The 18,062-nt window shown below is 35.3% G+C and overlaps 2 protein-coding genes across 6 annotated transcripts in view; one reads left to right on the top strand and one right to left on the bottom strand.

Annotated features, from left to right (window-relative positions):
• Nucleotides 1-15,673, top strand: part of IMMP1L (inner mitochondrial membrane peptidase subunit 1) — a 74,510-nt gene extending 58,837 nt beyond the window's left edge. For all 3 annotated transcript variants that reach the window (XM_036860076.1, XM_036860074.1, XM_036860075.1), the window contains 2 exons: nt 14,517-14,627; nt 15,505-15,673. In XM_036860076.1, coding sequence (XP_036715971.1) covers nt 14,517-14,627; nt 15,505-15,573 — 180 coding nt within the window. In that variant the 3' untranslated portion in view covers nt 15,574-15,673. The remainder of the gene's footprint in view (nt 1-14,516; nt 14,628-15,504) is intronic.
• DNAJC24 (DnaJ heat shock protein family (Hsp40) member C24) overlaps nt 11,039-18,062 on the bottom strand; it is a 57,943-nt gene continuing 50,919 nt past the window's right edge. Inside the window, exon 5 of one of the 3 annotated variants that reach the window (XM_036860078.1) lies at nt 11,039-16,951. In XM_036860078.1, coding sequence (XP_036715973.1) covers nt 16,821-16,951 — 131 coding nt within the window. In that variant the 3' untranslated portion in view covers nt 11,039-16,820. The remainder of the gene's footprint in view (nt 16,952-18,062) is intronic. The other 2 variants (XM_036860079.1, XM_036860080.1) reach the window with 2 other exon arrangements.

The raw sequence follows: 18,062 nt of genomic DNA, 5'->3' as shown, positions 1-18,062 counted from the left end.
ATGAGTTGTTATCGGAAGCTGGTAAACTGTTCCTTTAAGTGTAAACTTCTGCTTTCCAGTGGTTGTTTATTATAAAATGAAGGATCTTTTTTTCTAAATCTTTCAAATAATTAAAACTCTGTTTATGGAATTTTAGTTTCTCAGCCATAGCAGCCACCCTGTTGAAGATGCGCATGTTAATAGCAATATGATCATGGAGATTTCAGCATTTTCCTGTAGGTAAAGCGTAGCATCTTTTGCTCTTGTTACAGGAAATGTATCTGTGCTTATTAGAAACATTATGTTTTTACTTTTATTTTTGACCTATCAAAATATCCAGTTATATAAAGCTTTTCAGTTCTTGATACCACAGATTCCAGTATCATACACAAAAGGTGAAATGTTCATCAAATGCTAGTCTGTTACCACAGTAGAGTGATGGTAGGTGCATAAGAAATGTAGTATTTCTTACATTTTTCTTTTTGAATTATAGAGTACGTTAATAACATCATTATTGTTATTGGCAGAAATGTAAGAAATAGAGACATTTTCACATTTCAGAACTGATTAAATGTTCTCAGGATGCTCTGGTGGTATAGTGTTCTTAAAAGGAGAACTTGGAAATGGAATAATATGCTAGTAATAAATCTGTTTTACTGTGTATTGAAAAATATTTAAACAAAACTGATTGCCCAACTGAAAAACAATCTCACTAATTGGGAAACATTAGAAAATGGTCACTTTATAAACACTGATAGCCCCCAACATGTACTGTGTATTTACGTTATAGTTCAAATCCTTGAATATCCTAATGCTGTTTTTCTGTTTGTTTAAATGTCATTTACTTTAGCTAAAAGTCACAACCATATGGTCTTCTATTACCACTTGTATTATAAACAGAAAAAGTACTTCTCTGTAGGGAGAGGAATCATCAGATTGAAAGGGTTTGTTTATTATAAGCTGCTGATACACTAAATCCTTATGTCATTTAAATAGAAGAACTACCTAATAATGTCACTTATTACAACTAGGATATCTAAACAAGGGACTTGCTTTTTGCAGACTATAGTGATAAAAACCTGTGCTTCACATCCATTTCTCAGCAACGGCTCCCAGGGTAATCAATCATGGCATACTGCTAATGCCTTGATTGCAGCTGATGCAGAGGAAATATGTTTACTTTTTTGCTAAAGTGAAGTTCACTGCGGAGATGACGTGACTTTTTCATCCTATAGCTAACAATTCTGAAGATAAATTTGACTTAGTGTTTACAATTCTGAGGTGTTTTTCTTCTGATGTTAACACTAAAGAATCATCTTTGAGGCTCCCACTACTTAAGCATTTTCTGATGTGTTCCCTGAACATTTTCAGAATAATTTGATCTTAGTTTAACAAAAAATATGTAGTTTATAAAATATTATTTTGTAGAAATGTATTTTATCTTAATATATGTTTGAGTATGTATATGTATGTATATGTATTTTTGAAAATCAACATTTCTACTGAAAGGGTAGCAACTCTTCCTGAAACTAACATGTTTTGCTCACCTGAAAATGTTTTAACCACTCAAAGTTGGAAAGTCAGTGCCATGGGTGGGATTCTGGGGAGGCATTTATGCAATTCAGTAAAATGCCATATTACATATAGTTTTATCTGCAAGTTATATGAGACCTCTATACTTTTAGGTTGCTTAAAAGTAGGTGGTGCAGTAGTTAAGAATCCACCTGCCAGTGCAGGGGACATGGGTTCGAGGCCTGGTCCAGGAAGATCCCACATGCTGCGGAGCAACTCAGCCCGTGCACCACAACTACTGAGCCTATGTTCTAGAGCCCGCGAGCCACAGCTACTGAGCCCACATGCCACAACTACTGAAGCCCGCACACCTAGAGCCCGTGCTCCACAACAAGAGAAGCCACAATGAAGAGTAGACCCTGCTCGCTGCAACTAGAGAAAGCCCGCACGCAGCAACAAATACCCAACGCAGCCAAAATAAATAAATAAATTTATAAAAAAAAGTAATTGGGAAAAATTACTAAGACTGAAATTGTAATGCTGCTGTTCAGTGTAAGCATCTGAGGCAGACTCCCACTCTGATGGTCGGTCGTAAAAAGAATGTGTTCCAAGTGTCATGTGGCTTCCTAACCTGATACAGTGGTCTGCTGGACCAGGTGGAGTATGTTCAGATGTCTTCTGAAATAAGCAACTAAATGAAGTTCTTCTATTACCACTTTAGGCAATCAAAATTCTACAGATTTCTGTGACCCGCTTAATCTTAGTCTATAAAAGCATTCTCATTCTAGTAAACTATTTTCTACCTAAAATAAGAAAGGAAAAGAGAAATTACAGATTTAAAAGCAAGTATGCATGTTATAAAACAGTTGAAGATAGTAAAATAGCCGAAAATATTGACATTACAAGCCATTATACTGCTAACCTAGATATGCGAGAGTGCTTCCTCCTGGGTTGGAATTTTCATAACTATTTTAAGAAAATTTAGGAATCGTTTAGTTTGGCATAGCTAGTGCTTGCATGTCTACTACACAGACATACAGAGCCAACAGGGAAGGGAGATAAAGTACCTAAAACTATAGGGTGAGTAACTTAAAATTCTAAGATGCAACTTAAGATTCTGATCTACTTCCTTTACATTGTGTGTATGAATCTCTAAATCAGGAAGGATTAGAAAAACCTCCTGTCATCTGAAGAGACTTGAAATTTGACCCGACTTCCCTATGTAAAGAAAGTCAGAGTAGGTCTGGGGACACAGACTGATACGCACTTCTGACCCTAACTGCAAATGTACCTAACCCCAAACCAATCCCAGCATCAGGCATCTTCCTTCATGAGGCTGTGTCCCAGGAGCAGCGGAAACCGCTGGACCTGGGGGGAGGGAGAGAAAACGTAAAAAGCCTTCAGGAGGATGTAGGGTGGGCAAATTTGCCAGACAATAACTTCTCAACTTTCCTATTATTTATTCATGCATTCATTAATTCCATTAATTCCAGGTATTACTGAATACTTACCTGAGGGCCACCACCATGTTAAAGTAGATCAAGTCCCTGCCTGCAGGCTGTCCAATAGAACTTTCTGCAAAAATGGAATAGTCTATATCTGGCCTGTCCAGTATGGTAGCCACTAGGTTCATGTGGCTATTGAGCACAGGAAACATGGCTAGTGTGTCTGAGGAACTGAATTTTTAGTTTTATATAACTTGTAAGATTGAATAGTCATATATGTTACTAGTGGCGACCATGTTGGACAGTACAGCTTCTGGAGTTTGTAGTCCAGTTGGGGGACTGGACAAGGAATTACAAAATGGTGTAATAGAGGATACTTATCTAGACTAGGGTGGATAGGATTACTACAGACTGGGGAGGTAAAACCTGAGTTGAAGTTCTCAAGGATAAGTAGGAGCTAGCCAAAGCAAGCAGCATATTCAGAAGATCTAAAAGTGAGAGTGCAGCACTGTGCTTTAGGTAGCTGCCAAAAGTAAGTTCCTATGTCTGGGACATATAGTGGGGAGGGGTGGGTAGTGAACAGAGATAAAAATGAAAAGGTGATCAGGGCTCAGTTCCTTGTAAGTCTCAAGCAGGGGAGCAACTTTGTGTGTGTGTGTGTGTGTGTGTGTGTGTGTATGTCCACATCACACGTTGTGGGATCTTAGTTCCCTGACCAGGGATCAAACCTGTGCCCCCTGCAGTGGAAATGTGCAGTCCTAACCACTGGACCCCCAGGGAATTCCTGGGAGTAACATTATCAGACTTAGCTTTTAAAAGATCACCCTGATATTTAGTATAGAATAGTAGAGGATGGTTGGAGTAGGAGAGGCCAGAGGCAGGGAAACCAGTTAATAAATAGGCTGTAAGACATAATTGAGATAATAACATGAAGAATGGAAAGCAGTACAAAATTTGGAGAAAGATTAAGGGAATATCTAGACAGGATTGGATGTTGGAAGAAATGGAATTGAAAGTCTTAAGACTGACCCAAGTTTCTGGCTCTAGCAATAGGGGTAGGTGGTGCATTAAAATAAGGGGTCTGGACTTCCCTGATGGAGCAGTGGTTAAGAGCCCGCCTGCCAGTGCAGGGGACACGGGTTCGACCCCTGGTCCGGGAAGATCCCACGTGCTGCAGAACAACTAAGCCCGTGTGCCACAACTACTGAGCCTGAGCTCTAGAGCCTGCGAGCCACAACTACTGAGCCCACGTGCCGCAACTACTGAAGCCCACACGCTCTAGGGCCCGCATGCCACAACTACTGAGCCTGTGTGCTGCAACTACTGAAGCCCGCACGCTTAGAGCCCATACTCCGCAACAAGAGAAGTCACCACAATGAGAAGCCCGCGCACCGCAACAGAGTAGCCCCCACTCGCCACAACTAGAGAAAGCCCGCGCACAGCAACGAAGACCCAACGCAGCCAAAAATAAATAAAATTTTTAAAAAAATAAGGGGTTCTGAGGGAGATGTTAATTTGGGAAATGGAGAGAAGATATACTCAGTTTTGGAGTAGTCTAGAAGCCTGTATAATAAGTCTATGATAGATTGTACTTTAAATGAATACAATGGCAATGAAATTACAGGAATTGGGAAGAAAACAAATTCTTTCCCAGAATGATGTTTGGGTGCTATACTATTCCCTCCTTGATGCCCACAGTATATTTTCATGATCTCTTAGTCAAAACAGTGTTTTGATGCTCTCAGCCCCCAGAGATCAACCTCACTTTTTAAAGGTCTTCAGCTATTCTCTTCGTATCTTACATCATCACAAAAAATGTCATCTGTCATCTACCTGCCTAATTTGCAACTTTGTATTCACAAAGCTAGACATCATTCTAAATAACTTCCAGGGTATGGGACATTAGAGTTCTGGTTTTGATAAATAAAATGCAAGTAGGAGAAGTGTCTATCAAAGAAAATCATGCAACACAATGCTTTTTTTTTTTTAAGATACTAGTAATATCAGGTACAAAAAGATCCACATATTTTATTTTAATCCTTTATTTTTTGGAGTATGGACTCTTTTCTACTACTGATCTTTTATTTCTAGTACCATTTCGGGTATAAATCAGTTTTTTAGCCAATCCCTATATGATGCAGTTATGCACTGGTCCATAAGAAATCAAAAAGCGCTACAGAGATTCATCTATAGGAATAAATCCAAATAGGGATGAGTTTTGACTGGGAAGAATTATTTGAAGTCTCAGGAATCAAAAATTTGGTGGAAACCTATTAGCACATATTCTGTATAGTAGGCATCTGATTTACTATTTAGACTTTTTCTGAGAACATGAGAAAAGTCATTATTTACATATTTACTGCTATTTTCTACTACTCTTTCAGATACCTGTGTTTCATTAAGTTAGGCTCATCTTTTGGAATATGAGAACCAGAGTGTACATCCGGCTATATTAAAATGAGAGTACAGACATAGTCTTGAAATGAGAATATAAGGAACTTCTCTTAAATACTAATCCAAAAACAGCAGGTAACCTTGTTACAAATAGAACAAAAAAGAAGTCAGAGACCAAATAATCCATTGTCCTAGGAAAAAAAAATCTGTAGGATTGAGATGTTAGTATTAGATCGCTGGGATGGAAAGGCCTATTTACTAGCTTTAATCCCAACACTTTTCCCCCTTCCTCTGCCTTCTGACAAGTTGGTAGACGGTCCTGAAGAAGTAAATGCTCCATAAGGAAGTGCTTAGGCATTTGATATTTAATAAACATTGCTTGAAAAAGATGCCTGTTAAAAGAATAAAAATGTTAGTCTTTGCTACATTTGGATGATTTGGTCTTAAAAACTGAATTTCATTAAATCAGTTGGCATAATTAATATGGCATCTATTCACAATTAATGTACATTTTTAATTATACTGGATTTAATTCAAAGTCTTGGCTAGTACCAGAACTATATAATTGAATACAGTGTAAAAGAAAAAGACCAAAAACATAACTGAAGTGAAATTGCAAAGCACAGTTCACTTTGCAGAGAACTGGATAGGCTGCATAAGAAACCAGGAACAAAGAAAGCCCGGCAGGCGTCATTCATCCAGCAGCTGGAGCAACTGTTCATAACAATAGCTAATATTTAGTGAGTGCTTACTGGGTGCCAGGAGCCTTATGTGTTATTTGGTTTTCAGAATGTTTCTGTAAGGCATTAATTAGTCCCAGTTTTTCAGATGAGGTTTAAATAACCTGTCCAAGGTGTTTAACTAGTAAGTGGCAGAGCTACAGTTTGAACTCAGGACTATGACCCTGTGGACTGTAATTTTAACCACCATACAAACAACCCATCAGAAATTCCTGTTCAGGCTGGATGGAGGTATTGAGTACTTAAGGAGAAGATGAAGGAGCTTAGCTTGCTTGCAGTAGCTATGAGAATGAGCAAGTCAAGTCTTAAGACTAAGCTCTAAACCCACTCAGCAGGGAGATGCTCGATAATAAAAGAGAACCTTTAGTTAAAAGCATCCCCCATCACACATACCCTCACCACAGTGCTGTAGGTGTAGCTTACTAGAACTTTGGCGTAAATTCCTCTTTAATGATAATTGGCTATGAACCTAAAGTGGCACCATTTTTAAGTAGGGAAAGGCAATAACAGTCCCCGGGAATGATGTGGGATAGGTTAGTAATAAGTCAGAATTTAAATGGGAAGAAAAAGAAGCAGGACTGCATAGAGATAGTATCTACTGAAATAATCACTGTGTTAACTGTCCCTTGCCTGGTCCTTATAAATGTTAATCCCTTTGTCATGCATCTAGCCTTTGGGAGCACCTCCCTTATGACTCCAGATATTCTACTCAGGGAGACAAATGTGGGCAAAAAGTTCTGGCAAGGAGAATGTCAGTAAAAATAGAGTATTAGTGAGACTGTTCCTTGAGTTTTGCTTTCAAAGGTACCCATAACTGACGCTTGAGACAGCCCCATTTTACAAAATTAAAGATTAATAATGTTTTCTCAGCTTTGTGTTCCTAAAAACCTTTTTACTTGATTTTCTCTCAGGGGATTTAATGCTTCACTTTTTGACATATATGTCTTTATCTATAGTTTTGTTGGTGTATATAGGAAAATAGACTCCAACAATTATTTACTGCCATTGCAGGAGTCATACAAATACTGGGCTTTATGAAGTTCTTTTAGAACTATATAATTAATAAATGATCTCATTTTGCAAGTATTCTCTCCAGTAGTGTGTACATAGCATCTTACCATGACTATGTTTTGGTTATATAAGCCATGATTAAGCAGAATATGCATTAACCACATAATGGTATACTAATTTGACTCGATTCTGCTTACCTGAAAGATAGTAACATAAATAACAATTATTTGGGTATTGTTAAACTAAAATGACATGTTGTGAATGTACATTCATCATATGGACTTTTTTCCTGGGCAGGGAAATTATGCATTTTATATTTTACATTCATCATTCTGTGAGACACAAAACAAAATCTTTAAAATACATGTGGAAAATGAAATACTTTACAGTGTTGTTGATATACCACTTTCATTTGCTTTTGCCAAAAAAAAAAAAAAAAAACCCCACAAAAAACAAAACAAAAAAACCCAAGTCTTTATCTGATTGCTTTCCTAAGGTGTGTATGCCTCTCCTTTTCCTATATATTTCAGGAAAAGGAAAAAATAATGATGTCAGAAAAGGATTCCAAACACTTTGCCCTCTCCTATTACCTTTATGATTTTTGTTTGTTACTTTAATAATTATTATTTCCTTTACATTCACAGTCATTTTAGAAGAACCATTAAGGAGGCATGAGCAATAGGGCCAGTGCATACCCTGCCTTTGCTGATTACACATTTTAAAATATCTGGCAAACAAACAGTTAGTTAAAAATCAGTCTGTTATTAGGATTTTCTGTTTTTTGAAACTTTTGAAAGGTCAAACATACAAATATCTTACTCTTCAGTCAGAACTTTTTCTTAATTAGATAATCTTTGCTTAATCAAATAATAAGTGAGTTTGATTAGTTTAGTAAATGTGTTATTTGATATTGTGGACTCTTTTCATCAGATTTCACTTGAATCAAGAAAGGTAACACCTGTGGGTTGGTTCCCAAAAGCTGCTTTTGTTAAATGGACACCCGCAGGCCATGAGGCAATTACATTTGTTGCTTGTACTATAAAGGAGGCACTTAACCAGGCTTCAGTAAGTATGGCTGAGAACTAGAGGCTTGATTCTTTTGTCCTGCCCTGAGATTAGGTTTTATCATAGCTCAGGAAGTAAACCTCTGACGTAGAAAGGAAAAACCAAGAATGCTTTAAGGGTTCTTTTAATGCTTTAAAAGTTATTCCTAAAGCTAGTTATATCTGAGACCCTGGGAAAATGCAGATTTGAGCAAAAGTAAACATTTCTAGTTGGCATTCATTGTAAACATATATTCATACATTCTTACTCAGTCTCATGCATTCATTCAAGTTGGCATGGCGTATTTCCAAAAATGAAAAGTAATTAACTCTTTTTAAAAGTTTTGGTTATGAGAAGTAATGAACAAAGATATGGAATTAGGATTTCCATTTTTGGGCATTTGCAAAACATTATAAAATTTTTTAAGTGAGTTCTTTTCTACTTTAATTGGAAAGTTATAACAGCTTTTCAAAAATACATTTTAAAAATATATTTTAATCTATTTAATGTTAATATTTTATTATAATATTGCTATAGAATTTTTTTCTCTTATCTGGTTTGAATTTTGAATTTAGTAATAACCAGTAGGTTAATCCAACAGACAATAACTGTGTTTTGAGTTAGAAAGGAAATTTTTATTCTGTTCCTTGCTTTACTCCACTCCACTCACCTGACCAGAAAGGTCAGGTTTTAAGTTTTGGACCCATACCAAAAATGTGTTGTACTTTATATTTATTTAAATAAATGAGTTCTTAGCTAGACTGATATTTTAGTTATCCAGAGGTCTGGTGACAGTACTGTAATTGCAGTCATTTACTTGTACTGTACAAAGAAGCAGAGCCTGCTATACGGATTGGAAGTTAGGTCACTCTCTTACCACATTACCAAAGACAAAAAAAAAAATTTTTTTTTAATTCAATAAAGCTCTTCCTAACCTGCATTGTGATGGACAATGTTCCATTTTTAAAAAGTACAAGTATGACTGAAAGGGCTAGTCATATTAAGACACACATGTATGTGTATGTGCATATATATATTTAAAAATTATTTAACTAATACATACTGGTCACAAAAATGTAAATTTTGAAATACATAAAACAAAATTTTGTGGTTTTTTTAAAGAAGTAATTATACCTAAGCCCTGTAACTTATTTTTTTCACTGACTATTCATGTCAGTCTATTAGCTGTCTACTATTCTGTAAATAAACTCTGTTTAACATCTGCCTACTGACGAATATTTATACTGTTGCCAATTTTGAGATACAAGAAATACCATACTGAACTTACCTGCTTATACATAATTGCATGCTGAGTTTGGCGAATCTTTTCTAGAGATTCTGATAGGGAAAGGGTAAAATGAGGACACACAGGGCATGCCACTGAAGGGGATGCAAGGCAGAGATGCCAAAGGCACACTTTACTTACATCAAGAACTTTAGTTCTCACCGAAAGGATTTTCTTCATATTGTTATGAGGTATGCTAAAAAAATAAATAAGACTTTAAATATTAGATACTTTGAACATCTGGCAATTATGGAGTAACTGGGGCTGAACTTGCCCTCCTGCCATAAAGAACTAGAAAACTGGACAAACTATGTGAAACAGTTTTCAGACAATGCACAGCAGGCAGTACAAGAGATTCCCGAGAGAAGGGAAACAAACAAGGCAAGCCTTATACTTTCCCTAATTTCTGCCTTAAAGCAGTTTTCAGAAGGTGCGAGGAGGAAAATTCAAACAAAGGACAGTGGTCTTGCTGAGTTGAAGAGACAGAGATTAGGGTACAGGGAAGTTTAAGTGGTTGGAATTTATGCATCAAAGCACCAGGGAGAAAAGAGCTACAGAATGATCTCCAGAAATCTATGTATTCTCTTGGTTTGGGGGCTGAACACTAAACTGTGCCTGCTTATGGTGAAATTTAGAGACTGCGCCCCAAACAGCTATTGGCAGCAGCCAAGCAATTCCCAGAGCTCGCACAGGGCTGAGAGTCATATGAGTTCTGACCAGCCACAGTGGACAGATCTCATTAAATATTTAGAGCATTCCGTAGAGACCCTGGAATATCATGCCTTAGGAGTGGGCTAGACTAGCCATTAGAGTACAGTGTGAGAGACCCAACTTAAGCTTAAAAACGAGGCTTGACAGGAATAAGCTGATCCACAGCTAACTTAACCGCCTTCCAAAAACCAAACAGACCTCCTCAACATTCAACGCTCTCTAAAAAGAGAACAAAATCCACTCAACAAATGAATGTTCAGCTCAATAACAAATTATTAGATATGTGAAGAAGTAGGAAAATGTAACCCACAACTAGAAGAAAAATAGATCCAGAAATTGAGAGATAATGGAATTAATAGTCATGTGCTCTAAAACACCAATTATAAATATTTTCAAGGATCTAGAGGATGAACATAATGAGGGAGAAATGGTAAATATAAAAAAGAACCAAGTGAAATTTCTAGAGCCTAAAAATATATTATATGGTCTTTACAGCAGATTAAAAATTGCAAAAGAAAAGATCCCAGACTGGGAAGAAGTATTTGCAATACCTGTCGAAGGACTTGTACTCAAGATACATAAAGGGCTCTTAAAATGAATAAGAAGAATAATCCATTTTAAAAATGGGCAAAATATTTTAATAAACATTTTGCAAAAGATACACTAATAGGTACAAGAAAAAATACTTATCAGAGAAATGCAAATGAAAACCACAGTGTGACACCAATAGCCTACTAGAATGGCAAAAAATTTTTTAATTGAAAATACTAAGGTTGTGAAGCACCAGAAACACTCATACATTGCTGTTGGGAGTGTAAAATGGTATGATTACTTTGGAAAAGTTTAAGATTAAGCATACACTTATGACCCAGAAATTCTACCCCTACATATTTACTGAAAAGAAACAGACTTATACATGAACGTTCATAGTGCTTTATTTGTAACAGCCCAAAATTGCAGACAACACAAATATCCATCAACAGGTTCATGGAAAGAAATAGTGATTTACAATGGGATATACTCAGCAGTAAAAAGGAATGAATGACTGATACATGCAACATGTATTAATCGTTTAAAAACTGCTGAACAAAAGCCTGACACAAAATAGTATGTACTGTGCAATCTCACTTATATGAACTTTAGTAAAAGTAGTCTCTAGTAAACAGGAAACAGATCACTAGTTGCCTGGGACGAGGTGTAGGGGTGGGAGGTGGACTGAAAAAGGAGGGAGCTTTCTGGCACAGTAGCAATGTTCTACATCTTGATTGTGGTTGGTGGTTACACAGGAATGCACATTTTTCAAAACTAGTGTCGAAACAAAATGAGCACATTTTACTGTGAAGTATACCTCTAAAATTGATTTTAAAGTGTACACCCTTACCCCATATCAAAAATAAGTACATGTTTCAAAAGTGGAGTAATTGCAAACATAATGAATTTTTTACTGGGAAAATAAGTGATAGAGAGGTAGATCAGCAAAGGTGACTGCTTTGATTTTAAGACTCACACTCAGAGGTTTTCCCATTTATAGAGAAGCTCTTATTAAAGGTACCATCAGTGATGAGGTTATTTCCTTGTTTCTGTACTTTATATCAAACACTGAAGTCTTAAGATGTAAAGGTTATTCCTTTGCTATGAATGGATGCATGGGTATTAGCATATATGGGCTTCAGGTAAGAGGTAGCATGTTCCATATTTGAACCTACTTCTATTAAATGTCAGTAACTGTACTTCACAGGTTGTTTTAAGGATCAAATGTGTGTTTGTTTGTTTAAATTAGTATGACCAGAAAAGTATGTATAAACACTAGTTTGCGTTACTATTCCTCCCTTTTGTTCCACCCCTTGCAGTCAAGGACTAGGTGTGAACAGCCTGGGTCACACTCCTCCAAAGGTTTCTGGTGGTATGTTCTGGGTCTCTCTTAGCAGATTCCTTTCTGTTCTTGTTAACTTTACTATACCAGAGATAATACTTCATCACTGTATTTATCTAAATTTGGAAGAAACTTAGGTCGTAACTGCCACAAAAGTGATTGTGCTTTACAAGAATTTCTACTTAACTAATACTAATCACCAACAAATATTTGAGTTCCAACTTTGGTTTAGGTGTTGTAAAGATTTAAGATCATGACATGATTATTGTCTGTTGGCTTTTTCAGTCATAAAATAGTAGACATACACAAAAGCCAAGCATGTAAGAGGATGTTATGATCCAGAGCCCCATGTAGGGCAGACTTTAAGTGTTTTAAACAATCTAGGGTATTTGGTATGTGCAGGCAACCTTGGGAAAAGCTTCATGGAGAAAGGAAATGTATATTGGATCAATCGGATGGGCAAAAAAAGATCTTCCTGGATTGTTAGTATCTTTATTAGTTTTTTGAATTTTGTTCTCCTTTGCTTATATTGGTGTCCCTAACTTTATAATTGTATTTAACTATTCGTATATGTTACCTATTTTTAGAACTCAGGAACAAACACATATTAAGGAAAAACTATGGAAATTTAGACAACAAAGATGTTCACATTGTAGTTTCTCCCAAGGCAGTACTTCAGAATGTATTTAATGACTTATTTTAGCTTTTCCAAATACACTATTTTGTTCTTCTTTTCATCTGTAACCTGAGATGTACTCATTTTTCTATTTGAGCAGCCTTAAGCTTCGCTACATATAAATCTACTTATTATATAGGTAGGAATGAACCTTGCTATTGGCCCTAGAACCTATAACTAGTTCCACTAGTAGAAGTTAATGATCTTACAATATCTGATATTCTTTCAAAAAACTTTTATCCTTTCTCTACAAATAGATTTTACATTTAAGTATATCTAAATGAAAATAATTAACTTGATTCATTTTTGGCTAATATTTCTACATGATATAAGACATTCCAAAATTATATATTCCAAAATTATATAATCTCTAAATAAAGTGTAATTCAAATTTTACATGCTTGTATAAATTTATTTTTCCAAAAGGTAATTCAGGGGTGATGCGGGGGGGGGGGGGGGCGGAGAATGAATAGGCAGATCACAGAGGATTTTGGGGGCAGTGAAAATACTGTGTATGGTACTGTGATGTGGATAACATGTCATACATTTGTCCAAATTCATAGAATGTACGCCACCAAGAGTGAACCCTAAGGTCAACCATGGGACTTGGGGTGATGATGATGGCAGTGTAACAGACATGCCACGCTAGTGGGGATGTAATGGGGAGGCCGTGCATGAGTGGGGGCAGGAGGTATATGGGAGATCTCTGCACCTTCCTCTCAGTTGTGCTGTTAACCTAAAACTGCTCTAAAAGGTAGTCGTTTTTAAAAATTTTGTGACATTTAAAAAAATTGGTCATTTCTTATTAAACCTAATATGAATATTTTTTTTCATATAAGGTTCCCAAGTAATAATCAGTCAAAAGAATAGTGAAAATTAATTCCTTTCCATAGATCATTTTGGTCTGGTCAATAATTCAACTTTCTTGGGTAACAAAAGCTATGAAAAAGAAACTTTTTAAAATGCAGTTTTGAAGACTGTTACTGAAGAGTAATTTTTAAAGTTTACATTGAACAGATATTAACGGGCAAATATCTCATATCACAGTGGGCATTTTTTTAAGTAATGTGTTCTGTTCTAAATATACTTATGATTGTCACTGAGTAAAAATTTAAATTTATGTTATATCCCAGTTAATACACAGGACATATAGAAGATGGGATCTTTTCATTTAGTAGAAGGTCACCATCATTAATTTTACAACTGATGATTTTATAATAGGTCCTTCTAGTTCTTGATGGTCATTATTGAAGTATAATGCATTGAAGATATGGCCTGTACAAAGGCAGAACAAGGATCTTAATTAGAATTCTGACAAGCCCACTCCAATAAAATGATGAGATTATTTGTAATTGATGTCACAATCAATTACCATTTAGTTCATCATGAGCATTCTAATAGGTCTGGCCTTGGTACTGGCCCCAGGATGTTGCTGAGTGAGTGGCTGCCCTGCTTATGCTGTTATTGAGACAGGAGGGCACATTTTCAGTCAGCATCCTAATGACCTCTTTTGAAGTCTATTAAATTAATGACCCTGTCACACTGTTTTGATCTCTTATAACCTCAGTTTGGGGTTTGCATAACAAATTAATGTTTGGGAACCATATGGCAAAAAAGATAGGTCTTTTTAAAAGTTGAAATATTAATATTACTTATTAATATTTAGTAAAAGTTATTTTATTAGGCAAGAAATAACAGCAAAAATGCAAATTATAGGGTTTGAATGTATTTTATAAAAGAGAACTTTAGGACATTTCTCCCTACCTCCAAAAGACATGATTTTTAATTTATAGTACCCAGATTTGTTTTTCTTTTTTAAAGGGGCTGCTTTCTTCTATAATTCTAGGTGCCAGTGGGTCATGTGTGGTTAGAAGGTGATAATCTACAGAATTCTACAGATTCCAGGTACTATGGACCTGTTCCATATGGACTAATAAGAGGACGTATCTTCTTTAAGGTACTACTGTTTTCTGCTTAAAATGCAGGCTTTCTTCTCTGAGCTGGGAAAAAAAACAAAACCAAAAGAAAAAAAAAAGTTTCTTTCAGAAGAACTGAAATCTTTAGGCTGTCAGTGGACATAAAACTGTTGCAATGACTACACTTTATGAACATGTTGGCCTTCATAGCTATAAACATTACCACTCCCCCATTATGACAGGTAATTGAGAATAATTTTTGTTTGAAAAATAAAGTTCAGATTAGTTGTAGCATAAGAAGCTTTTAATTTGACTCTCCAAAAATTTAATTTTCTCTCGTACAACTTTTCCAACCATATTCATACCCAGGGCATATATTAATATGCATTTGCAGAAGAGCAATCTAGCAACTAGCTGGAATGCAGGGATATCCCAGTTAAGTATAGTGAGTAATGCACTTATCATGGTTGTAGTAAATGTAATAGTAAAGATTATTGTTTTCACTGGCTTTTCCTTCTTGCCACAAGCAGTCAGGAGAAAAACAGACATAAGTATTCGGGGCTGTTGGATAATTTACAGGATTTTTTACACTTAAGCAGATGTTATATTCAAGTACTTAGGTTTACAGTTAACTTTGACGATAGTGAAAGAAAAAACAAACATATACACACTGCACACATATTATTTTCTAGTATAATGTTTGAATGTTCCAAACTTTAGAGGGTTAAATACATACACATACAGGTTTACTTTCTACAGTCTTATTTTGAAGTAGAAAATTTGTTCTTGATTGAAGAATAGGGAGAAAGTATTTAATTATACGGCATAGAGAAAGGGATGAATGAAAAAAAGAAGGGAATATGATGATGCTATAATATCACTTTACTAATTGTCTTCAATCACATTTGGATTTTACAGATTTGGCCTCTGAATGATTTTGGATTTCTACGTGACAGCCCTAATGGCCACAGATTTTCTGATGATTAGCAAGCATTTATTCTTTTGATTTGATTATTGTCTTCTGTTAAAGTGAATTTATTATTGTCACTGAAACCATGTTACTTACTAATAAACTATTTGCTATTCAGTTTTAGTTATTTTTAATTGTTAAATGTAAAGAATAAGCAACACAAACTCTGCAAGCTATATTTGTTCAAAATATATGGATAAAAATGTAATCCAAAATAAGTCATCTAAATTTTGATATGAAAATATTTTTAGGGAAAACCTGGAACAACCTCACTTTTAAATTTTTGGTTGTATAGGTATAAGGAAAGTAATTTACTCCTTGAATATGCCTCATACTTTAGCTACATTTACAAGGCAGAGTACTAACTAGTCTTATAAATAAGTCCAAACCAACAATAAACCAAGAGTTTGACCTAATAAAAAGCTGCTAAGTCACATGCTTGGATTACTCATTTGAAATTAAGAAAGATTGTTTCAGTGATCCCATAAAGGATTCCTTAAAATTTTTTAAATGAGTTCTGACTCATACGGTCCATAGAATATTAAATATATAGAAAAATAAAAGCTTTACTATAATCAATAATAACAAACACATTTAAAAAGTCCATTTCATCATACCAGCAACGCAGTGGCCATGGTTTTCTGACTCCAAGGCTCTGCTTCTTTCTCCGGTTGCCATTTCACTTTATTAACTTTGAAATAACTCATGAATATCCATATCCAGCCTTCATCATGGGAGAGCTAGGCTCACATGTTAGATTAAGTTAAGTTAGTTAAGATTCTAACTTAATTCTAATGACCTGAGATTTGAAATAGTTGTACAAAAGGCCTATAACTTTAGCAGCTAGGAATATGTTACTTCAAAAACGTAGCAACTATAAAGGAATATGATGATACTGTGACCCATTAAAAGATGAGACACACTTACATGAAGAAAGGAAAATTCTTATATTTTGTACCAAGGAGAAAATGCACCAATAATAAACTTCTCAGATGGGAATTCACTAAATATAACTTTTAATTCAAGCCCCCTTTCTTAGCGATCTGTAAATATAAAATGTAAATACATATGAATAATGAAATTAATTTTCTATTAATCTAGGTGGACTTTGACAGTCTTATATTTTCTCTGCAAATAATAGAGCTGACAAAAAAGAATCCTTTTTTTTTAATCAGCTTTATATGTTTGCTTGAATGGACAAAGGTGGAGTAGATTTTCCTCCATGTGTCTGAATACACTAAAGAATTCCACTTAGTGAACAATCTCAGCGATAATGAAGGAGTTCTATAACTAGTGAACACGTATCACAAGAAATCAGCGTCACTTCTTCTGCTTCATCCTTGGAAACACTGTATTTTCCACCACATCGACAACTCAGAGAAAAAGAATGATCATCTGCAAAGAAAACAAAATGCTTACATGTAACTACTTCGTTAATGCCTTTTAAAAAAATGCAGCTATTCCACAGAAACTGCAAAAGAATAAAGAAAAAAGATCAGTCAATATAAAATATATTTAAATGAGAACTTGAAAAGATTTCTCGTATAGGGGCAGTGTTTCTAAAAAATTATCTACTAAAAAATCTTTATCTGTGGAGGAAATGTATTGAGGGTATGAAACAATAGACCAGAGATCCTGTAGGGGAGAGCAGATGCTCAGAAGTGACCAATGAAATTTATTTGAAGTCTTCTGTTTTCTTAAGATTCATGTAAATTTTACATTCTTCTGAACAATGTGGTTGTCTAAAATATTACTGTGAAGGAAGAAGAGAAACAGCCCTACCTGTCTTATTGTTAAGGAGCATGCCTTTGCCAGCAGTATATCCTTTCAGCGAAAACTGCTGACTTGACTGTTTATCAGGTTCAGCATTTGAATCCTATCTGTTCTGGTATCACACTATTTCAAGAATCCTGACTTAAATGTATAGACATACACTATGGTGTCCTTTCTGTGGGGGCTATGTGTGTGTACCTGTTTGGTGTTTACAAATGATTTAGGAACCAAAAGGACAATCACTGAAGTGAGATGCCCAAAGGAGGCAATATGGTGCAATGTTCTGCCTACAAATGGGGGAAATTTTATAAGTTTCATCTTCCTAGGAAGTTGAAATACTTTGTCTTTTAGCTGAAAGAATCTCTGATCCACTGGTTATTCCATTTTACTGTCACTGAGGAGTGACTGTCAAAGAAAAATAATTACTGATCTCATTATTTTACTACTGTCATTAAAAAAATTAGAGAGAAATGAACTAAATCTCTAAAGATATGATTTCTTACAATCAAATATCTTCATTCAATTCTCAAACTTCATTTTTTAACACTTAGATCTCATCATATGGCAAGAAAAGAAGAGAAAAGAAAAGAAAAAGAAAAAAAATTCAACTGCCTTGGATTTGTTCTCTAATCAACTTTGGTCTTGGAAAAACAAGCAGTTAAATAAGCCAGCTTTACATGTTTCTTTTATCAGTAAGGAAAACATTAATTCACAATCCTGCTTTTCATTTTTC

This window comes from Balaenoptera musculus, chromosome 8 (assembly GCF_009873245.2).
Source record: "Balaenoptera musculus isolate JJ_BM4_2016_0621 chromosome 8, mBalMus1.pri.v3, whole genome shotgun sequence".
NCBI classification, from domain to species: Eukaryota; Metazoa; Chordata; class Mammalia; order Artiodactyla; family Balaenopteridae; genus Balaenoptera; species Balaenoptera musculus.
The sequence above is the reverse complement of the archived record's forward strand: the minus strand, read 5'-3'. Positions and strand labels throughout refer to the sequence as shown.